Here is a 24,775-nt window from a genome sequence, read left to right as displayed (position 1 = left end):
CTGTAAAGAACCTTATTGCAAAATGTTTCCAATGCATTGAAGGAAGTATTAAATCAAAAAGTACACAGATTACACACTTTGCAAATATACTTAAAAATGTGGTAAAAAAATCAACAAAATGAATGATTATAAGTGAAATATTAAGATTGTGTTAAGCTGCACCAATTAAAGACATTTTTAAAGAGGAAGTGTGTTCTCTGCCCATGCAAATATATAGAAAATAATAACTCCCAAACAGGTAGTCCCGCCCCAGACTCACGGCATCGGTTAAGAGCGACGTTTTGATTGCACCACTTTTTCCAATTTGTGATTGGAAAAAGTATTTTAACATTAAACTGCACACTTTACCTTTAAGAATCTTCTTTTACTTTGTTTTATGCCTTCCCGAAGAGTTTTCAAGGTGATATACGTGAGAAAAACAAGGAGAGTTGAGTGTTCTGAAGATGCCTTCAGATATAATGGATATGAAATGTCTCATTCTCAAGGATTTGCCACTAAATTACTGTGCACAGAGATAGAAAGCCAAGGAAAAACCACACAGAAAGAGTGAAAGCAGCCAAGAACAGAAGCATGTTCCCTGCCTGACACCTCCTCTACCTTTGGAGCAGAGCCAGTAATTGTAAAAGAAAAGCTGCCTCCAGGAAAACTAGTAAATAAAGTGGAAGGTGCGGAAAAGAAGATATAAAGCGCTCTTAAAATGAAAGAGGGGCTTTATATCAAGATAATCCACAAATGCTTACATTGCATGTCCTGCCCGAGTGTGTGTGTGTGTGTGTGTGTGTGCAATGAACAGGCTATTTTATGAAAGGTTAAACAAACAGTTGAGTGTTTCTCCTCTGTGCCCTGTGCCGCGGCCCTGCGCTCCAGGAGGCCAGGGAGCACGGGGCCCTCGTGCTGGGCATGCGCTGCTCTGCCAGGCCCCCCGGGGCCCTATTGATCTCTAGAAGTTAAGATCCTGCCTCCCACACACCCACGGATATTTGCGTCTGAGTCTGTGCTTGAGAGACGTATTGGAGTCATGAGAAAGCAGCTTGTTTGAATGTTGTTTGGCTGTCTGTTAGACAGTCAGTTCCTGTCGGTCGGCTTCATGCTGTGACCGTTCAGCACACTAAACACTCGCACTGTTAAAGTCAACTTCAAATTCAGATTGACGGTTTTTACTTTTCTAACGCCCGTTCCTGGAACTACTATTTTATTATCATTGAAATACTATAATAGTTTTTATTCATATTTTTAAATATTCATTTGAATATTAATTACACTTAATTTTGAAAATAATAAAGTTATTTAAAAATGATATTAATATACAAAAATATATATTTTTCAGAAAAAAAAAGATTTTTAAAGTTTCAATAATTTTTTTGTGTTTGTCAATTTAGTTGTTTTTTTTGGCTACTTTTATTTCATTACATTTTTAAATTAAAATGACAAATTAAAAACTAGCAAAAAAAAACAAACTATTAAAAAATATTATTTTAGTCCCCGGTTGTGTAAAATTCTGATTTGACTCACCTTTAATACATTTCTGACCTGACCATTTCTTTTACTTGAACTGAATTTGCCACACCCCACATAAATTTGAATTAGAATGACATGAGATAGAATATATTGAATTGTAGTTGAAAGAAAAAAGGTATTTCATTCTGGAATTTTAAGTGTTCTTCCACCTTAATCCACAAAGTTATTTTCATAAATATGTAAATTATTATAAATGATAAAACTCAACATTCAAAGTTTATCTTAGTTTATATTAGTGATGCGCGGATGAGCTAAAACATCACCCGAATCCGCAGCTTCAAATAAATGATCCACTCGCCAACCGCCCGCACCTATATTTTTGTCTGATTTAGATAACCGCACCCGATCGTAACATTCAGGGTTCATACGGTCATGAAAAACCCAGAAAAGTCATGGAATTTTAAAACAGAAATTTCCAGGCCTGGAAAGTTTTGGAAAAAATAAATAAATAAAGTCTTGGAAATCTATTTAACAATCCTCTGTATAATAGAATTGTGTTTAATTAGATCCTGAATTTCGGGATAGCACAGGCTATATCGCATTACTCATTCCTGCATCTTTCAGCTTTAAAATTAGGGAAATTACTGCAAAACATTTATTCAATATAGCGTATAGGTTAGATGAGTAAATAAATCCACACAAACCGTCAGACCAAATCAGTCATTGAAAACTGCGTGAGTGATTCAGCGCATCTAGAGCAGCACGGTGCGATACAAGACTTTAGCTCGCGTTTCGGTACAGTTGACAGAATTGTCAATTGCCTAATCGGTCATTGTTGCATCGTCACAAAAATTAGGAATAAGTCCTTCGGTACTCGCTCACTCCAGAGGCGCTTTTCTGTGCGCTCACAGTCACATCCAAAGCGCGCTCTGTGAGTACCAAATTGAGTTTGCAAGCAAATCTTGTTGCGCTTAAGTGGCCAAATACAAACAAAATTACGTCAAAATGGTCGTCCTGGCGAGTATACTCATAAGCACGGTTTTGTATTAAGTTAATGCAAACAGTTGCGAAAGAAAACGCATGTGTATAAGCATTGGATCCGTGAAATAGGTCTTGTGACAGCAGCCTAATAAAGCTGTGCGGTCTGTCATTAATGTGAATCAAACAAAAAAAGACAGAGGAGACCTCTCACTGCTCTTGACTAAATAATGTTTTGTTGAATAGCTTTAATATGTTAATTTACACTTTATTCAATTTCTTTAGCCTGTTTAGTTAATATTTGCATCATTAATGATTTGTCTTATCCAACCGCGACCCACCCGCAAATAATCAGAATGCATTTTTTTATTACCCGCCCCACCCGCCCCGTGGATTGTCCGCAGCGCCCGCGGATGTAACCGCCATTCGTGCATCACTAGTTTATATTAAAGTGTGAAAGCAGAAAGCTTTATCTTTAATATTACAAAAGTCAGTGGCCTTTCAGGCTATTTTCAAGCATTCATGATACTACTCTGTATATCCCAGCAGAATGAATTACCTTCAACTGAGTTCAGGGTGTCAGTGGTTAACTTTAAACACACTGAAAAACAACATTTGATATCGTTTTGGCTTCAAGTGAGTCATTCAGATCCTGTAAGATGAAGAAGATTGTCTATTGAAGACAGTCAGAACTCTCGGTAATTATAGAGTACAGTATGCACACTAAGCCAAGGGTCAAGAACAACACAATGTCGATACAATGCCAACATAAATGCTTTCATAATTTGACATTCATTTCAGAGTACAATAGGATCTTCAATAAGAAAAAATGTGATAAATTGCGATGTCAACTGAAACCTAAACTTATTTCTGAACTGTATTTTTTTGTTACATTTTGACAAAATATTACAATTACAAACATTTTTAAATTCCATTAAATTAATTTCCTTAACGGTTACATACCAGACATGGAATTGCAATTTGAATATGGTTATTTCAAATATAAAATATTCACATAAAAGTAATACATTAGAAATGTAAATAAAACAAAGGTTTTTAATGTGCCATTCATAGGTTGACTTTCCTAAATAACACAAATGCTGTGTTTTTGTGGCAGGCTTTTCAACATTGTTCTGTTTGTTGAATGGCACGATATAATGCATTCGCTCAGTCGGGTTTTAGCCGAGACTAAACTAGCTGTTTGCGAGCAGATAAAAGGGACGATAGGAGTAGTGCAGAAATTTCACCATCATTTACAGTAAAATCAATTAAATTAAAATCAGTTCACCTAAAAATGAAAACTCATATCCTGTTATTTTAAAATAATCTTCCTCAAAGTAAAAAACAAATGCATCAAAATAGTCCATATGAGTTGAAAACAAGCTGTCATGTGACTTTAGAAGACTTTGCAATATAGCACAGACGTATGCAGTCATTTTTGAGTGAACTGTTCCTTTAAACACTAAGATTTCTCTTCCGTCTTCAACCAGTTTCGAATCGATTTGCACAAACTGTCTTTGTAATATAAATTTGTCCCTCCTAAACCCAACAAATACGTTTCTATTGTTTGCCAGCTCACAGTAATGAGTGCTGATGTGGCTTTTACAATTACCAGTATTACACAGTCTAAAGGAAGGCTGATTCAGTATATAATTAAATTAGCCACAAACTATCATCAAATTTAAGATCACAGGATGTTCCTTTAATGACTTGGTGGTGTTTTAAATGTAAAGGATTTCTTGTCAACAACACCTAATCAATATCTGTCAATAACCAGTAAGATTAGAGAGCTCATTTTGAATGATTGGAGGTGTTGAATTGCCTTGGGTTAGTCTGGTCGTTTGCTCATTATCTGATTTGAATTGCTAACTAGGTTACTCTCCCCATTAAGTCCTTCTCCAGATCATCGTAAAGAGTTTATGGTACACATGACATTTCTACAGTCATATAACAGTTAGGAAAGCGAGAGATGCAGGGCTCAAGATTGAAAGAGTGACTGTGTAACTGTAGAAAGAAGGAGATTAAAAGTGTTGAGTGTGTCCAAACAGCGCCGTGCTGAGATAAACAGGTGGGCAGACGGGCATTAGCGGCCACATGCATGCATAGGGTCCAAAATTAACACTCACAAAGTGCCAGGTGCCAAATGTGTGGAAATCATTTTGGGAAATAAAATTTTACTGTTTACTGTAACTGCAACTTGGTACAAGTTGAATGGTAAGAATTATACTCTAATGTGAGCAAAAGAAAAACATTTTTTGTCTTGTATTGGGATTTTTAAACATAGTTTTCCAAAAAAAAGTGTAGGATTTACTTGGAAACAAATCAGAAATTGCTCATTTGAAGAATAATAAATATATTTTGAATGTACCCCAGTCATTTTTATGTACCCCGATAATTTGTTGTATGTACAACTTCAAAAAAAAATCTTGTGTAGATGTTTCTAGTTTCCTTTATAGGACCACCAATAGTATAGACTGAGGAACAACAGGGACCTGATTTACTAACAAATTGCTCTAGCGCAAACTGTCTTTTGGCGTTAAAATAGTACTGTCAGGATTTACTAAAGACGCGCAGTGAATAATTGGTGCTGAAGCGGCGTGGACAGATATTTTTGTACCTGACCTTACTGAATATGCTTTTGTAGGAGTTTCCCTTTCAGACGCAAAATTTATTGGAGGAGTGTATAAAAATGAATCACGCAACGCAATTTACTAACGTTTGCACTTGTCAAATTACTGGTATTTGCGCCATTATTTAGCGCCCCCAAAAAGCATGTCTTAATACAGGTGGTAATTTGCGCTGCTCTTGGTAGATTGTGTTGGTCATTATGGAAATGATCGGGCTGCGTCTGTGTTCTTTAATGTGCGCATTGTTAGTAAATCACCTCCAGAATTTTCCCCTCCCATTGGAGCTTCTACGGAATTGCGCTCTAATGCTAATTTGCCCTGTTTAGTAAATCTGGCCCCAGGTCTTAACTTGTGACAGATTCATATTTCTTGAAATGTGTAGGGGTTATTTTGTAATTTCAAGAGATAGTGATGGATAATGACAGATTTAAAGGGATAGTTCACCTAAAAATGAAAATTCTGTCATTAATTACTCACCCTCACGTCGTTCCAAACCTATAAGACCTTTGTTCATCTTCGGAACACAAATTAAGATGTTTTTGATGAATTCCGAGAGATCTCTGACCCTCCCATAGACAGCAAGCAAACTACCATGGTCAAGGTCCAGAAACGTAGCCAGGTGAAAAACGATGAATAAAGTGAAAAACCATGACTTTATTCAACAATTCGTCACTTGTGCCATTTTAGAAAGTTTCTACTGAACATAAACAGCGCATGCTGTTCTGTCAGCTGTACCTTGCGGATACATTGCTCAGATCAAAGTGTAAACAACGTAGACAATGTATCTGTGTTGTGCAGCTGACCTGGCTATGTTTCTGGACGTTGACCGTGGTAGTTTGCTTGCTGTCTATGGGAGGGTCAAAGAGCTCTCAGAATTCATCAAAAATATCTTAATTTGTGTTCCGAAGATGAACAAAGGCCTTACGGCTTTTAAACGACATGAGGGTGAGTAATTAATGACAGAATTTTTATTGCTGGGTGAACTATCCCTTTAACTCTATAACTCTATAAATCATTTTTAGTCGCTGTGCACATGTAATGATAGCAGAGCTGTGTGTTTGTGCATGTAAAGTATGACAACTTTTTTAAAATTTTGTTTTGGAATTCAAAGTAAACTTTGTTTCAGACCACATCCAAATTAATCTAGTGGCCATAAATAGAATTATGTGTTTTTCGAAGTCTTAATCTGCATCCCAGAGGTCTCTTTTTATTGTTTTATGAATATGCAATTTGTCTATTTTAAGCAGTGTGCTTTTTTCTATATCAGATTTCAAAAGATTCATATAATTACTGGCATATTGTAATGGCCAGAAGTGCAATTTCAGTGCATTGTTTAGATTTGTTTTATTATTATTGCCTGAGGGGTTAGTTATGTGCCAAAAATGTAATACTTTGGGTTATGAATTTGTTCAAATCTCAAACTCTAAGTAAGATCAAAAGTACTATTGATTCTTACCTTAGCAAACTTAATGCCGAACCATTCAGTGTTTTCCCAAACCACAGTGAAATGTTCAGTCCTGCTCTCAGACGTCATATCTATATCTGAACATTTTATGCTGCTGCTGTTCTGGATATTTCTGACTGTAATGGAATGTAGTTTGTATGCTTTACAAACGGTGACATCATGTGTGGCTGGCCCGTGCTGGGCTGCTGAATAAGAGCTGTGCGTTGTGTTATTAGCTTCCTAAATATTCACAGACAGGTCGATAGCTCGTCTGGTAAGACAAATGGCATGGTTACCAAAATCTAGCTAGAGCCAAAAAAAAAATTACTTCTAACAGCAGTCATTACTCTGGGAGGCCAATTAAAAAACAGCATCACTGTACAACACCATCTGTAGCTAACAGCTACGATTGTGTATATGTGCATGTGTAGTTTGTATTTATGTGTGTCATCGTCCCAAGAAAATTTAGGGCAATTAACAGAGCAGAGCAATTATAGAAAGTCTCTTTTTGCCTGTCCTGAGAGAGCATAGTCCCTCGGTGTCTCTCCTCTGGAATTCTGATCCCGTTAGGAGGTGGCGACCCGGGAAGTGTTCGGATGGTTAGTGACCCCCTCACCCAGCAGAGTTCAGCTCTCAAAGCTTTGCCTGGGGTTTTTAATTAAAACCGCACCCTAGTTCAAAGCACTCCGAAGGTTCTTGGTGCCGAGCCAGTGAGGTTGACTAAATATCTCATTTCCTGCTGCGGGGCAGAGACGAGGAAGGGCCGAGTGTAATTAGCCGATATGAGGAAGAGGAGGCTGCAGGTGTGCTGAGAGTCTGGAGGGTTGGGATCAGTATTGAGAGAACGTCCCTGATCTGCTTTCTATTCGGAGGGTGTTTATTAAAATCGCCTGCAACCTCTGGACAATTTAATTGGAGCTTCTAATAGTCGTTAAAGAAAAATCACAAATGAGCTCTCTATAATATCTCGTTGTTTCTCTTAAAAACCAAGGAGATTAATTAGAGAGCAAACAGGCTCCAGTAATACATGTATTCAAATTTCTCACTTGCAAAGATCTTGCAAGTCAGGCGTTTTAATATTAGAGTTAGCATGAAATGAAAGGTCTCCTATCTTTCTTTTTTCAATTTCACACCTCAGTATTCCGGTAAAACTTTAAACTTAATTTTTTGATAATGCATTCACTCGCATGTATCTCGCATCTTGACTTGAAGTCAAGTTCTCCCACAACTCCCATCTTAATTTTACATACATTTTGTGAAGACCTGCATAATTTTTTCTGCTTTTATGTAAAATCTATCTTAATAATGTTAGTTAAGCATAATTAACTGTAACGAGGGAGTCCACTGAAGGCGAGTGTAGTATGAACCCAAGTGCAGTTTATTTACAAAGTGGTTTCCATAATCCAAACATGATCCAAACAGATGCAGACTTAACACAGACTTGACAACAGGCTTGACGTGGCATGAGACAGACGTAGCATGAACAAACTAAACTCACCGACAGCAGGTTACAACGACAATACACGACAAGGCACAATTGCACCTAGCAAACTTATACAAAACTATGAGGGTCACATGACAAGGACAACCAATCAGAACATGACACATAGAACAAAGGAACCAATAGCAATGAAACATGAGGGCAAGGGAAGCATGACAAAACAGGAACCATGACCAAACTTCAAAATAAAAGACATGAAAACATGAACAAGAAACAAAACCCAAAACAGACCTTACATATTCCCCTCTAAGGGCGGCTCCCGACGCCCAAACAAAAACCCAAAACAGACCTTAAAAAAGTCCAGGGGGGGTGGTGAAGCAGAGGCAGAATGGGGGGAGGGATGGTGGGCCAGGCCCGTGAAGGGCAACAGGACTAGGAGCATGGGGCAATGGCGGGCCTGGGAGAGCAGGGAGCCATGGCGGAGCAGGCAAGGCAGGGGGCCATGGCGGAGCAGGCAGGATCAGGGTCCACCAGGGCGGAGCAGCCGGGACTAGAGACTCGGGATCTGAGGGGCGCTCTGGAGGAGCGGGCACTTGAGGGCGCTCTTGAAGCGCGGACACTATAGCCGTGACTGGGCAGGACAAGGATTCACATACGGCCTCCATAGCCATGACTGGGCAGGACAAGGATTCACACACGGCCTCCATAGCCGTGACAGAGCAGGACGAGGATTCAGGAGCACAGTGTGCAGCCCACACGCACCCAATGGCAACCGCCATCACAGACAGTGCGGTATTCAATGGGAGGTCAGATACGCCAACCATGCATCCATTAGCTCCAGACCCAAGCTCCGCATTAGCAGGAGCTTCAGTACTATAGCCCCCCCCAAAAAAATTCCTTGGGGAAATTTTGGTGGCGGCCATCTTGGCCGGGGACTCAGGCGTGGCGTGAGCAGGCCCCGTAGACTCGGGCTGGGCAGGCATGGCGTGAGCAGACTCTGGCTGGGCAGGCATGGCGTGAGCAGACTCTGGCTGGGCAGGCATGGCGTGAGCAGACTCTGGCTGGGCAGGCATGGCGTGAGCAGACTCTGGCTGGGCAGGCATGGCGTGAGCAGACTCTGGCTGGGCAGGCATGGCGTGAGCAGACTCTGGCTGGGCAGGCATGGCGTGAGCAGACTCTGGCTGGGCAGGCATGGCGTGAGCAGACTCTGGCTGGGCAGGCATGGCGTGAGCAGACTCTGGCTGGGCAGGCATGGCGTGAGCAGACTCTGGCTGGGCAGGCATGGCGTGAGCAGACTCTGGCTGGGCAGGCATGGCGTGAGCAGACTCTAGAACTGCGGCCATTTGCCGAAGAGATTCTTGAGTGGCGGCCATATTGCGACGCAGCTCTTGAATGGCGGCCATATTGCGACGCAGCTCTTGAATGGCAGCCATGTTGTGCAGAAGCTCTTGATTAGCCAGCATGACGTGATCAGGCCCTGGCAAGATTTGAGCATGTCTTGGAGCAGTAGGCATGACGTTAACAGGCTTTTGCATAGCAGATGTGACGTTAGTAGGCTCCCTATCCATAATACCCACAGTCAGTGGTGACCCGGCCAACACAAGAACAAAGTCAATGTATCGTTCCAGTGACCAACAAATAGTTCCCCCTGGCAGACTGGAACGAAGTGGTTCGTCGACACCGGAACGAAAAATGTCTTTTAGGGTCACGTTATTAAAATCCACCAAATAGCAAAGTTCACAAAAATCAGCAACATACTTCTCTATAGCCCGGCCCTCCTGACGCAGGCAGAGGAGACGTCCAACTGCTGGGTTCATTGTAGGGGTCGTGTATTCTGTAACGAGGGAGTCCACTGAAGGCGAGTGTAGTATGAACCCAAGTGCAGTTTATTTACAAAGTGGTTTCCATAATCCAAACATGATCCAAACAGATGCAGACTTAACACAGACTTGACTTGACAACAGGCTTGACGTGGCATGAGACAGACGTAGCATGAACAAACTAAACTCACCGACAGCAGGTTACAACGACAATACACGACAAGGCACAATTGCACCTAGCAAACTTATACAAAACTATGAGGGTCACATGACAAGGACAACCAATCAGAACATGACACATAGAACAAAGGAACCAATAGCAATGAAACATGAGGGCAAGGGAAGCATGACAAAACAGGAACCATGACCAAACTTCAAAATAAAAGACATGAAAACATGAACAAGAAACAAAACCCAAAACAGACCTTACATTAACCCCTCATTACAAATATCATTGTTTGTTAAAAACAAACAAACTGTGAATTACTGTGAATAGTACTGTATTATATATATATATATATATTGTATATTAAAGTATTTTGTATTTAGAAGTATTTAAAAAAATAATCATTAGGCTCTTATCCTTTTTGTACTGCACTTTGTACTGTTTTTTTTAAACCTTAAAGGGTTACTCCATCCCAAAATGAATTTTTGTCATTAATCACTTACCCCCATGTCGTTCCAAACACGTAAAAGCTTTGTTCGTCTTCAGAACACAATTTAAGATATTTTAGATGAAAACTTGTGACTGTCCCATTGACTGCCATGTAACTCTCTGTGTCAAGGCCCAGAAAAGTATGAAAAGCATCATCAGGATAGTCCATCTGCCATCAGTGGTTCAATCTGAATTTTATGATGCGACGAGAATACTTTTTGTATGCAAAGAAAATAAAAATAATGATTTTATTTCCAAAATTCGCCGCCTCTGTCTCTCCGCGTCAGCGTACAGTAGCTCCATTTTAGAGATTATCCGCTGGACGCAAACTGCGTACGCTCTTCTGTATCAGCCACGACACAAGGATCATTGTGAGAAAAAAATAAGTTTTTCTTACTTTTCTCGGCCTTGACAGTGGTAATTACTTGGTAGTCAATGGGACAGTCACAATCCTCCCAGTTTTCATCCAAAATATCTTAAATTGTGTTCCGAAGACGAACAAAGCATTTACAGGTTTGGAACGACATGGGGGTAAGTGATTAATGACAAAAAATTCATTTTGGGCTGGAGTAACCCTTTAATTTGGCAAATGACTGTGTTATAATGACAAGAATCTAATGAGAAGCACCAATGAGAATAACGAGAATTACAAAGAGACTCAAAAGTGAAACATTCCAGAGGCATTATAGTAATGAACATTTTTGGCTAAATTGTGCTTAATTGTCATGGAAGTAATGACATAATATGAATGGTCCTAAAACAGGCTTCATTTTCTTTACGCAAAATATATATTTCTTTTTCTTTTATTCGGTGGCTGGGTGAAATATGACCTGTTCTTGACTGGTTTTACCCATTAAATTGTACAAGAAGTTAAGTGCAGAGAATATTGACTTATGAACACTGACCTTTGACCCTCACGTTTGTGACCTCTAGAGTAACCCCTGTGGATTTCAGCTGTTAGATACTGTGGATTATCTCATATTGACAGAAGATATCAGATGTCTTCTGCCTCAGGCTTTACTGTGCTATTTTCACCGCATTTGGGCTTAATTCAGCCACAGATCTTTCTGGTAATGCAACATTCAAGTAATTACAATGTATTTTATTTGCCAGGACCTGTAGGTACCTGAAATGTACCTGTTCACATTGACTGAAAATGCAACATCCATATTTTTGAATACTAGTCAAGTCATTTGTGCTGTTCCATCATTATGCACTTATGGTAAACAAATCAAATTATTTAATCCTTATCAGATTTATTAGTGCTTTCGGTAACACTTTAGTTTAGGGACCAATGCCTATTATTAACATATCGGCTGTTTATTAGCACTCTACATCCCTAATCCTATCCAATGCCTAAGCTTAACAGGTACCTTACTAACTATTAATAAACAGCAAATTAGCATTTTATTGAAGCGTAGTTAATGGCTTGTTAATTGTGAGAATTGGACCTTAAATTAAAGTGTGACCATGCTTTTATTTACAATTAATGCACATGTAAAAGTCATTGACACAAAGTTGGTTGCTCATATCTGGCCTTTTCACGCATATTCATCGAGAGTGAGTTAAATTATGAAAGAGATACAGAGATGTTCCTGTGGGTAGCGAACAGGTGCATTGTGGGGCTGTGCCCTCAGACCAACCAGGTGGATAAAAAGCTCATGTTTATAAGATCACCGGTTTTATGCTGTACTCTCACACATTATGCAAATAATCCTGCAGTCCTAGCAGTAATGACACGATGGAAAAGCATGCATTACAGAATAAAGGACACGCTCGCTCACACACCATTCCTCACCGAATCTGTCCGTGTAGACACTGTACGTGTGAGAACAGCTATGAGGCAAATGTTGACACTGATTTGTAAGTGATCTAAACAGAAAAAAGAGAGTGTCAAGAGTTGATCTTCACCGCTGGGAACGGCAGTACTGACACACACATTACACATATACATACACACTTACCTCAGTCCAACCCTTGCTGTTTAGTCATCGGAGAGCGGGTGCCAGGGCCGCCCATTTTCCATCCTCTCCCCTCCTTGCTAAACGCGATCGATTTTGAAAGCGAAAGTACCGATAAAACAGCGCACATAAGAAAGCGATTGCACGCTTTAGCAAGTGCCAGCAACTGCACGAGATCACAGATTGCACGCCCCCCCACACAACGTGATTTGTGCCCCCTCTAGAAATTTAAATGCCCCTCGATGGAGGTGCCCTGGCGCCGGTGTTGTGCCTATTTTCGACTCCCTGCCAAATTATTACACCCCTAGTTGAAATCGCTACCTGATTGCCTAATCCTAACCCCACCCCTAATCCTAACCCCTCCCCCACACTTAACCCTAAACCTACCAATACTAGGAGGGTAATAATCTGGCGGGGGTCAGAATTCGGCACTACACCGGCTCTGGCGGGTGCACACATAATCTCGATGGCACACGGACATTTCACACACTCTTCTCCCCCTCTACAGTATACATAACCCGGATAAACCACACAGACACACTGTTGTTAGTTTGAAGTTTTATTGTTAGTTTGTTTTGTCTCGTGTGTGTGTGTGGGAAGTAGTCGGACGTTGCACCGGCGAAACGATCGGGCGGCGCCTGTTTATGACGTCTCGGCTGCGCCACGGCGGCGCAATGCGATTGTAGTCCATTGAAACCATTGTTGTTTTGTGGAAGGGACTGTGTTGTCTTTTCTGTGGAGAGAAAAGAGGGTAAATGTTAATGAGTTGTGTTATTGATATGTGTTAATAATGGTTTATTAGTTTTTGTGTTTCATAATGTGATTTGATGTTTTACATGAAGTTTATGATTTAAAAATGAGATTATAAGATTAAATACTTACCTGATAATGGTAGGGGGTGGAGCCTGGCCTATAAGAAGGGAGGCCAGGCTCACATCAAAACTACACAAGCAAAACTAGACCTCTTGTATATTGTGGATACTCGTTTGTACATATTATTTGTTGTTTATTTTGTTCTTTTATTATTTTTTTTGTTTGTTTGTTGGTACTTTGTTATTTTTCTTTTTGAGCACTTGTGTAAATACTCTCCACTGGATATTTTTTATGGCGCACTGTAAATAAAAGTCACCTTTCATTTACTCCTACGGGTCAAGCCATCATTTTGTTTTGTTTTTCCGGACCTAAAACGTCCCGCAGTGGATCTGCAAGGATCCACTGCATCACAGAGAGGAAAACCTGAAAAAATATCTTTGTAGGCTTGCATGCATTCTGGGCCGTTCGTATGTGCTCATTATATCCAAATGCGCTGCTCACACTCATGTGATTCTTTATTTCAGGCAATATGAAGAGTGCTAAATAATTCACGAGATGCTGGGATCAAACGTCTGCGTCTGTTTGTGCTCTTCTGAATGCAGAAGGGTGTGTTAGAGTTTGGGGATATCAGTCTTTTGGCGTTGTTCAGTATGTATCTTGATGTTTGTCTAAAACATATGTTTTTTTTTTTATTTCTCAGAGGAACCATATTTTTTGACCAAACATCCATTGTAGCCATTTAGATTAGAACTTTATAATTAATTTATAAAAAAATAATCAATCAATCAATAAATAAACATTTTAATATTTGAAAAATGTCACAAAAATGTTTTTTGAATCAGTTTTGGACTGAAATGGATTAAAACTGCATTGGAAAGCCATGAGGGCAAGTAAATGATGACAGTATTTTCATTTCTGAGGGAACTATACCTTGTTGTTGGTAAGCAATGGAATGTTCTCAATCTAATAACATGCTCTTTAGGATGCTTAATGGCCATATAAAAAAATACATTAAAATTATTGCCGTATTCGATTTTTTTTATCTGTTCAAAATTTTGGGGTGGGAAAATATTAATTGATTGAGAAGTCTCTTATGGTCCCCAAGGCTTCATTTATTTGATCAAAATGACAGTAAAACAGTAATATTGTAAAATAGATTTACACTAAAACAATTTAAAATCTGAATATGTTTATAAATGGTACTTTATTTCTGTGATGGAAATCTGAATTTTTAGCTTCATTATTCCAATCTTCAGTGTCACATGATAATATGCTAATTTGCTGCTTAAGAAACATTTCTTATTATTGATTTTTCATACTCAATGCAGAGAAGCAGAGATCTGCTTCCATAGACTTTCATAAAACACACACACACACACACAGTCACACCACTGCACAGAAAATCAATGTTGCTCATTGGTATATTGGCTTGGGTCAGTGTGTCATTCGTGATTCTCTCCTCTGGCCTGTGGTCATCAGATTAGCTCCAGACCGTCTAATAAAATTGAGTGATAATTTGACATGGTCATTGTGATGTGGGCTAGTGCGCTCACCGGATTAATCTCTGTGGAATTGGCCGGGAATTCCCTACGGATCAGCACATTTCCCAGACAGTCTCTCTCTGACAGATGTTTTCATTTGGGGCTTCTTGTTGCAATTTAATTTACTTAGGCGTTATGCTTAGATTTCCTTCAGAGGATAAAATAAAGCCATTCATGTGTGCTCTCTCTACACACAAACACACACACACATACGCATGCAGGACTGAATGTGAAAGAGTCTATTAGACAGATTCCTGTTTATTCAGTGGGAATCACTGAGCAGCGAGAGGTCAGAGGTCACCTCTCTTTCCTTCGTATGTGATACTGTTCTCTGCGTGATCTGTTTGTTTATGTGTGTGTGCATCTGGTTTGGCACATATTGAGGAAACAAGTATGTGTTAATTCTTAGGATAGTTCACTCTGAACATTTTTCATGATTTATTCACATTTCCATTCTTCATGCAAGGAGAAGCTAGATTCTCTGAGCTGTTCTTGTTCATACTGTTAAAGTTGATGGTGATATTTAGCATTGCACTAAAAGACACTAAAAGTAGTTTAAATTACATGCATGCTAAGTCTTAAATCTTAAGCCAAGACTTGTCGGTCCAAAACCATTTTAATGAAGTGCATTAGAGAACATTTATTGCATTATTCATTCAAACAATGAGACTCTTTGTGAATTTGCTGTCCAGCTATTCACACCCACTGAAACCTTGGTGAAATCTGAATAATGGTGAAGATAGTGTGCTGACCTGTTGTTGAGGTAATTGCTACCTTCGGTACAGTGGAAATAGTGGTCTTGTCTGAGACCAAGAGATCAAGACTCTGATAATTATGGGTTCTGAGGGCATTTACCTCTCAGATTACTCCATTAAAGAGATTACATTTTCCCAATCTAAGTGAATTCTCTTTCTTTCTGTCTGTTCTCCAGATCTGGATAAGCCTGTGCTCACGGTGCACCAGACGGTGGGTGATGTACGAGGGAATTACTATCAGGAGAAAACAGTGTTTTTACGCTGTACAGTAAACTCCAACCCTCCCGCTCGCTTTATCTGGAAACGAGGAAATAAACCAATCGAACAGAGCAAAGACAACGGCGTGGATATTTATGAGCCTCTGTACACACAGGTACAACTTTATCATGACTTTTGGGGGGGGCTTAAAATTCCAAGTTTAAGTTTTAGCAAACTTTTGGAAACAGTATTGTCCCCAAATTTAAATGAATCCCACACCTCTCTTACACACAGCTGGACAATATGCACAATTTCACTACAGGCCTTATTTCCCCTAACAGAAAGTAATTTAATTAGAGTTAATAATCATTTCAATAGCAAATAACCACAGGAGACCCGCTCAATCACAGAGAAGCGTACTCAATAAATCAGTGATCCATCAGTGATGAATTCATAATCTGAGCACTTATTATCAAAGAGCCATTTGAATAAGGTGGGATGGATGGAGATTGATTGCTTTGCTATTAATAATGAGGATTATTCATTCTCCTGATGGACGCAGTCAAAAGAATTAGAGGAATTTAAAATTCCTGATTTCATTCTCTCTTTGTCATGCACACAAAGCCTCTGACGTTGCATAGAAATACAAGGGTCATTCTCAGGAAATGACGCGGTACCTTTTGTGCCCTATTTGTGTTCACATGAATTACTACTGACATATTTTACAGTATACAGAATTTAGTCTCATTATTTGATGGACTGAACCTTGTTTAGTGAGTAATGCACAGGAACATTCTGTAACATTTAATCCAAATTGAATGTTCCAATTCAACCCAATTATATTTTAATGGGTAATATAGAATTTAATGTCACTGTATTTACATTTTGCTTTGTTTTGACATTGGAATATCATTTAAATGTATTTTTTTTAAATGTTTTATGCATTTTAACCCTTTTATGCTGTGACATTTCCTGTTTCTGACTTAATATTTCAGTTAAAAGAACACTGTTTTTTGAAAATAGGCTAATTTTACAACTCTCCTAGAGTTAAACAGTTGAGTTTTACCATTTTTGAATCCATTCAGCCGATCTCTGTGTCTGGCGGTAGCACTTTTAGCTTAACGTAGCATAGATCATTGAATTGGATTAGGCCATTAGCGCAATGATATTACGCAGCACCTGAAAGTAGTCCCCGGCTATATCATAACTAGTTACCTAGCTGGGGACTACTTTCAGGCGCTGCGTCATATCATTGCGCCTCCTGCACCCACGGTATGACAGCAAAGTTCCTTGATTATTACGCCAGAATGAGAGTATACACTGCCCTCCAAAAGTTTGGAAACACCCCTGGTAAAGTGTGGTTTTGGACAATATCAGCATAAATCCTTATCATTTTTTGGTGCAAATACATTAAAGTAACTTGACATTATCATTGAAGACCAGCAATAAAACATATACATGTCAAAGTCAGACATGCCCCTTTGCCAGCTGTGATGCCTGGTTACTGGTTTAAACTTGGCCCAGGTTTTTAAAAGATTTTGGGTCAGCACACCTTAATAGCTTCAACAATTGATTGCCAATTCAAAGTCAATGTTTGAATAAACTGACAGCTCGGATGCCCAGATTATGCAGAGCTGTAATAGCTGCTAATGGTGGATATGTTGATGGATCGAAAATTTAAGTTTTTTTCTATGTGTAAACTGTTTATGTAATAAAATACGTTTTCGTAGTTTGTGTTGTTCCTTATCAGTGCAAAATTATCACAAATTAAAAAGGATTCATATATTGTCCAAAACCCCACTTTTCTAGGGCGTTTCCAAACTTTTGGAGGGCAGTGTAGTTCCTAGCCATATCGGACTAGAAAATCACAACTTTTCATTTTCCGTCAGTCTTAGTGCACAATGCAACTACAGAAGAGCTTTAAATAGGAAAATGATTGAAACTGTTTGGTAATTTTTGGTGCGAGATGCTAATGGACTAATCCGATTCAATGATCTATGCTAAGCTACGCTAAAAGTGCTACCGCCAGACACGGAGATCGGCTGAATGGATTCAAAAACGGTAAAACTCTAAATGTAAAATGAGCCTATTTTTTAAAAAAGTGGATTGTTCCTATAAAGTCAGCTACTTTATATTGCAATTTTATGAGTGTTTTTTTTTTTTTTTTGTAGTATTTTGTAGTTTGCACTTCTGTTACACTCTGTGATGCCCCAGGTGGAAAAACATGTTTTCATATTTTAAATATGAATTACTCAGTAGTAGTCAAATTATACATAAAGAAAAATTCTGAAGGCACAAATGGCACTGTTTTCAGAGGATGACCGACAAACAACATTGTTGATATTATGTATAAATGCATGCTTTGATTAACAGAAAAACTGTTTTTGTGTGATGTGTGAATGTGTGTGTGTGTTTGCAGGGTGAGACAAAGGTGCTGAAACTGAAAAACCTCCGTCCACAGGACTTTGCTAATTACACCTGTCAGGTGTCCGTCCGGAATGTGTGTGATATTCCAGACAGCTCCGTCACCTTTCGCCTTACCAACACCACCAGTGAGTTCCTGTTTACACTCAAACGCTCACATTCTCTCTCTTTCCCTCATTATACAGCAGCTGTAGTGAGTTTTGCATATGCATTTTGTGAATTATTTTTATTTTGCTCATTTTATTACAGGAAAAAATTAATTGCATTGCCGTTAGCTTTACAGTGAATGTAGGATTTGCTGTCTTTTGTCCTTAACTTCTTTTTATTATTTTTCTCCTCAAATGTTCCTTTGCCCCTGGATATGTGTTGACCTGTCAGATTTAATTCACCTTTCTTTGATTACATCTTCGCTTTTCCCTCTTTTAATCTTGCATTCTTTCTCTTGTGCGTTCTCTCATTCGCTGTCTGTCAGCGCTGTGGAGACGTTCAGCGCAGAATAACACAGGAACAGTCACGTGTGTCTTTGATCATGCTGGTCTCTGCACTGGTTTGTGTCTCAGGTCTCTGTGAAGGCAGACGTCACTATCACTGTGCTGTCCTGTACTGAAATTCCTTCAGGAAATCAGCAAACTGACAGTTGTGGGATTTTTCATTGTTAGAATAGATTTATCAGAAGTGTGGCCTAGTGGTTAGCACACATTGAGCTGTGGTGCACATATGGGGCGATGTGAGTTCACAACCTGTCCATGTCTCATTTCCTCCTCTTCTCGCTATCAATTTCCTGACTTCTAATTCACTTTAAATTAAAAAAGTGCAATAATGGAATTTGAAATAAAAAGATACAAATATAGCTGCGAGCAGCGATGACGGGCCCAAGCCGTCAGCATACGCCACCCCGGTGGCATCGATAAAACGGTGCCCAGCGAGCACAAGCATCACAGTAACCCTCTGGCAGTTTGATTTTAAGGGATACGGCAATTAAAGGGTTAATCCAAACCATCAACTCTGTGAAACACACACACACAGAACAACATATAAAACTTTAAATTCTGTGAAAATATATTTTTCATTGGTAGTTGATGTTAGTTAATGCATTTACTAATGCTAACAAATGAGAAATTATTATAGTTACCAAAGGTTTTAATGATTTATAAGCATTTTTTAATGATTTATTTTTCCATTAACTAACATGAATAATTTTTTCTAACACAAATGAATAAAGTAAAAAATATATTGTTAATATTTAATGTTATTTGTGAATTAACCAGTGTTAAAAAACAACATTATTTAACTGTTGTTAGTTAACATCATTAATAAATATATACCATTTAATGTTGATCAAAATCAATTCCAAAATGTGTTAATATATTATTACATTTTAAAGTTTTATCTTTTGAACATGACTATTTTTCTAATATTAAAAATATTTTGTTCATTGTTAGTTCATTGTAAGTTCATACTATCAATGAAGAATTAACATGCTGTAAAAAATATATTTTTCATTGTTAGTTCACGTTAATTAATGCATTTCCTAATGTTAAGAATTGAGACCTTATTATAAAGTGTTATCAAAATCTTTAATGATTTATAAGCATTTTTTAAAGATTTTAAAAAAACAGACCCTCTCTCTCTCTTTCTCTCTCTCACCCACTGGCTCAATCCACACAGTCACTCACACAGTCACTCACACCCCACCCCCACCCCCACCCCTCACTCAGCTGCAGGCTGACAGGGATCTCTCACTCAGAAGCAGTCTAAGTCTAACTCTCTGATAGTTTTCAAATTTTCTCCTCTGCATAGTGTATTGTAAATTCATGAAATTAATCACATATCCTCAGACTGTATTGTTCTGTGTATGTAATTTTTTATGAAGTGTTTGGAAGCTGCTCTTAAAAGATAAAAAAAAAATAAAAATGATCTTTTTTACTGTAACTTTAATAAATTGCCATTAAATCATCGTTCAAGATATCCTAAATCCGTCCGCAATTTAGCATCTTCAGTATTTTGGCATCATGATAAAAAATGTTTGGTGTGATTTCCGTGTTTCTGCTTGGAGGAGTATTAATTTGTTTACAGCCCGTTTTTAAAAAAAACCCACATTAAAATAAATATAGCCGACTTCCTGTTGGTCGTAGCTAATGACTGTAAATTAGAAAGTTGTCCGGATTAATTAGAACAATTTATGTACCGAGTTTGGGGTCTGTAGCTAAAACTAACCCCCTCATTTTTGACAAAAGGTGGCGCTATAGAGTGCCTCTTCCACGCCCGTTTATGAGCTTTTTCCAGTGTCTAACTATCATTAATACTCATATGTGTGTTGAGTTTCATGACATTCTAAACATGTTATCTGCCTCAAAATCACCAGAAACGAATTTTCAACTTTGACACGTTGCCATGGCAACATAATTTTAGATATCAATATTCCCTTCACAGTTTTACATCGGCCGTGTTTTGACATTATTCTGGTGAAGTTTGAAGCAAATCGAGTAAAAATAAGATGCTGAATTCAAAGCATTTTGAAAACGACACACTTCCTGCAGCCAGTTGGTGGCGCTATAACTTTCAGTCATAATAGTCACATCTATCCGATCGGCATCATACAACGAACAAATCACTGAAGTTTGATCTACATCATACAATGTATGTGGACGTTATTAGGCATTTCCTGGGTCTCATTTTTCGCCATAACTTCATCGCCTCGCCACGGGCAAACCGTTCGACATATCAAAAATATCTTCGCAATTTAGCGTCCCCAATGTCCTGAGATCATGTTCACCGAGTTTGGTGGCAATCGTATGGAAATCCTCAGAGGAGTATATCAAATTCCAGAGCATGCGCTTTTTAAACAGCCCTGAATAGCCGACTTCCTGTTGGGCGGAGCCTAAGACATGCTGTGTGAAAGATGTTCAGCTCAATGAGTTCTATATGTGTACCGAGTTTCATATGAATACGTGCAAGTATGTGTGAGCTATACATCAAGTTTTCTGACAATTTTCCAGGGGGCGCCGTAGAGCCCCTGTGCCACGCCCGGGTCCCAGCCTCAGCGGCGTCCTAATGGCCGCAGGTTCCAATGTGCGTGCCAATTTTCGAGAGTTTTCGGGCACGTTAAGGCCCCCAAAAGTGCCCGGATGATTGAAATAAAAAAAAAAAAATAAAAAAAAAAAATATAAAAAAAATATAGCTGCGAGCAGCGATGACGGGCCCAAGCCGTCAGCATACGCCACCCCGGTGGCATCGATAAAACGGTGCCCAGCTAGCACAAGCATCACAGTAACCCTCTGGCAGTTTGGTTTTAAGGGATACGGCAATTAAAGGGTTAATCCAAACCATCAACTCTGTGAAACACACACACACAGAACAACATATAAAACTTTAAATTCTGTGAAAATATATTTTTCATTGGTAGTTGATGTTAGTTAATGCATTTACTAATGCTAACAAATGAGAAATTATTATAGTTACCAAAGGTTTTAATGATTTATAAGCATTTTTTAATGATTTATTTTTCCATTAACTAAAATGAATAATTTTTTCTAACACAAATGAATAAAGTAAAAAATATATTGTTAATATTTAATGTTATTTGTGAATTAACCAATGTTAAAAAACAACATTATTTAACTGTTGTTAATTTACATCATTAATAAATATATACCATTTAATGTTGAAATCAATGTTTTAATGTTTAAAATCAATTCCAAAATGTGTTAATATATTAAATTTTAAAGTTTTATCTTTTGAACATGACTATTTTTCTAATATTAAAAATATTTTGTTCATTGTTAGTTCATTGTAAGTTCATACTATCAATGAAGAATTAACATGCTTTAAAAATTATATTTTTCATTGTTAGTTCATGTTAATTAATGCATTCCCTACTGTTAACAAATGAGACTCAATTATAAAGTGTTATCAAAACCTTTAATGCTTTAAGCATTTTTTAAGGATTTTATTGAAAAGTTTAAACAGACTCTCTCTCTCTCTCTCTCTCTCTCTCTCTCTCTCTCTCTTTCTCTCTCTCTCTCTCTCTCTCTCTCTCTCTCCCCCTCCACACTCACTGAACTCACACAGTCAGTCACTCACCCAGTCACCTACCGCACACATTAGAAGCACAGTGACAGGATATCTCTGATAAGTTTTAAAATTTTCTTCTCGCCATAGTGTACTGTAAATTCATGGAATTAATCACATATCCTCAGACTGTCTTGTTCTGTGTTTGGTGTGAATTTGTGGTTTCTGCTTGGAGGTGTATGAATTTGTTTACAGCCCGTTTTGAAAAAAAAAGCCGACTTCCTGTTGGTCGTAGCTAATGTCTGTAAATTAGAAAGTTGTCCGGCTTAATGTGAACAATTTATGTACCAAGTTTGGTGTCTGTAGCTATCATTATATATATATATATATAATCATTAATAATTATATTCCATTTAATGTTGATCAATATTAATTCCAAAATGTGTTAATATATTATTAAATTTTAAAGTTTCTCTTTTGAACATGACTATTTTTCTAACATTAAAAATATTTTGTTCATTGTTAGTTCATTGTAAGTTCATACTATCAATGAAGAATTAACATGCTGTAAAAAATTATATTTTTCATTGTTAGTTCATGTTAATTAATGCATTCCCTACTGTTAACAAATGAGACTTAATTATAAAGTGTTATCAAAACCTTTAATGCTTTATAAGCATTTTTTAAAGATTTAAAAAAAACAGACCCTCTCTCTCTTTCTCTCTCTCACCCAGCTCCTCAATCCACACAGTCACTCACACCCCACCCCACCCCCACCCCCTCACTCAGCTGCAGGCTGACAGGGAACTCTCACTCATAGAAGCATTGTAACAACTGTCTGATAGTTTTTAAATTTTCTCCTCTGCATAGTGTATTGTAAATTCATGAAATTAATCACATATCGTCAGACTGTATTGTTCTGTGTATGTAATTTTTTATGAAGTGTTTGGAAGCTGCTCTTAAAAGATAAAAAAAAAAAAAAAATCTCTTTTTTACTGTAACTTTAATAAATTGCCATTAAATCATCGTTCAAGATATCCTAAATCCGTCCGCAATTTAGCATCTTCAGTATTTTGGCATCATGAGAAAAAATGTTTGGTGTGATTTACGTGTTTCTGCTTTGAGGAGTATGAATTTGTTTACAGCCCGTTTTAAAAAAAAACCCACATTAAAATAAATATAGCCGACGTCCTGTTGGTCGTAGCTAATGACTGTAAATTAGAAAGTTGTCCGGATTAATAAGAACAATTTATGTACCGAGTTTGGTGTCTGTAGCTAAAACTAACCCCCCCATTTTTGACAAAAGGTGGCGCTATAGAGTGTCTCTTCCACGCCCGTTTATGAGCTTTTTCCAGTGTCTAACTATCATTAATACTCATATGTGTGTTGAGTTTCATGACATTCTAAACATGTTATCTGCCTCAAAATCACCAGAAACGAATTTTCAACTTTGACACGTTGCCATGGCAACATAATTTTAGATATCAATATTCCCTTCACAGTTTTACATCGGCCGTGTTTTGACATTATTCTGGTGAAGTTTGAAGCAAATCGAGTAAAAATAAGATGCTGAATTCAAATCATTTTGAAAACGACACACTTCCTGCAGCCAGTTGGTGGCGCTATAACTTTCAGTCATAATAGTCACATCTATCCGATCGGCATCATACAACGAACAAATCACTGAAGTTTGATCTACATCATACAATGTATGTGGACGTTATTAGGCATTTCCTGGGTCTCATTTTTCGCCATAACTTCATCGCCTCGCCACGGGCAAACCGTTCGACATATCAAAAATATCTTCGCAATTTAGCGTCCCCAATGTCTTGAGATCATGTTCACCTAGTTTGGTGGCAATCGTATGGAAATCCTCAGAGGAGTATATCAAATTCCAGAGCATGCGCTTTTTAAACAGCCCTGAATAGCCGACTTCCTGTTGGGCGGAGCCTAAGACATGCAGCGTGAAAGTTGTTCAGCTCAATGAGTTCTATATGTGTACCGAGTTTCATATGAATACGTGCAAGTATGTGTGAGCTATACATCAAGTTTTCTGACAATTTTCCAGGGGGCGCCGTAGAGCCCCTGTGCCACGCCCGGGTCCCAGCCTCAGCGGCGTCCTAATGGCCGCAGGTTCCAATGTGCGTGCCGATTTTCGAGAGTTTTCGGGCACGTTAAGGCCCCCAAAAGTGCCCGGATGATTGAAAAAAAAAAAAAAATAAAAAAAAAAAAAAATAAATATAGCTGCGAGCAGCGATGACGGGCCCAAGCCGTCAGCATACGCCACCCCGGTGGCATCGATAAAACGGTGCCCAGCGAGCACAAGCATCACAGTAACCCTCTGGCAGTTTGGTTTTAAGGGATACGGCAATTAAAGGGTTAATCCAAACCATCAACTCTGTGAAACACACACACACACAGAACAACATATAAAACTTTAAATTCTGTGAAAATTTATTTTTCATTGGTAGTTGATGTTAGTTAATGCATTTACTAATGCTAACAAATGAGAAATTATTATAGTTACCAAAGCTTTTAATGATTTATAAGCATTTTTTAATGATTTATTTTTCCATTAACTAACATGAATAATTTTTTCTAACACAAATTAATAAAGTAAAAAATATATTGTTAATATTTAATGTTATT

General features: G+C 38.2%; 1 protein-coding gene across 1 annotated transcript in view; it reads left to right on the top strand.

Moving 5' to 3' along the window:
- Nucleotides 1-24,775, top strand: part of LOC306884602 (MAM domain-containing glycosylphosphatidylinositol anchor protein 1-like) — a gene marked incomplete at both ends in the record, with an annotated part of 214,579 nt that overhangs the window by 98,227 nt on the left and 91,577 nt on the right. Inside the window, 2 exons of the mRNA XM_079440601.1 lie at nt 15,670-15,866; nt 18,111-18,243. Coding sequence (XP_079296727.1) covers nt 15,670-15,866; nt 18,111-18,243 — 330 coding nt within the window. The remainder of the gene's footprint in view (nt 1-15,669; nt 15,867-18,110; nt 18,244-24,775) is intronic.

This window comes from Barbus barbus, assembly GCF_936440315.1.
Source record: "Barbus barbus genome assembly, chromosome: 18".
Lineage (NCBI taxonomy): Eukaryota > Metazoa > Chordata > Actinopteri > Cypriniformes > Cyprinidae > Barbus > Barbus barbus.
This window is presented reverse-complemented; position numbering and strand designations above follow the sequence as displayed.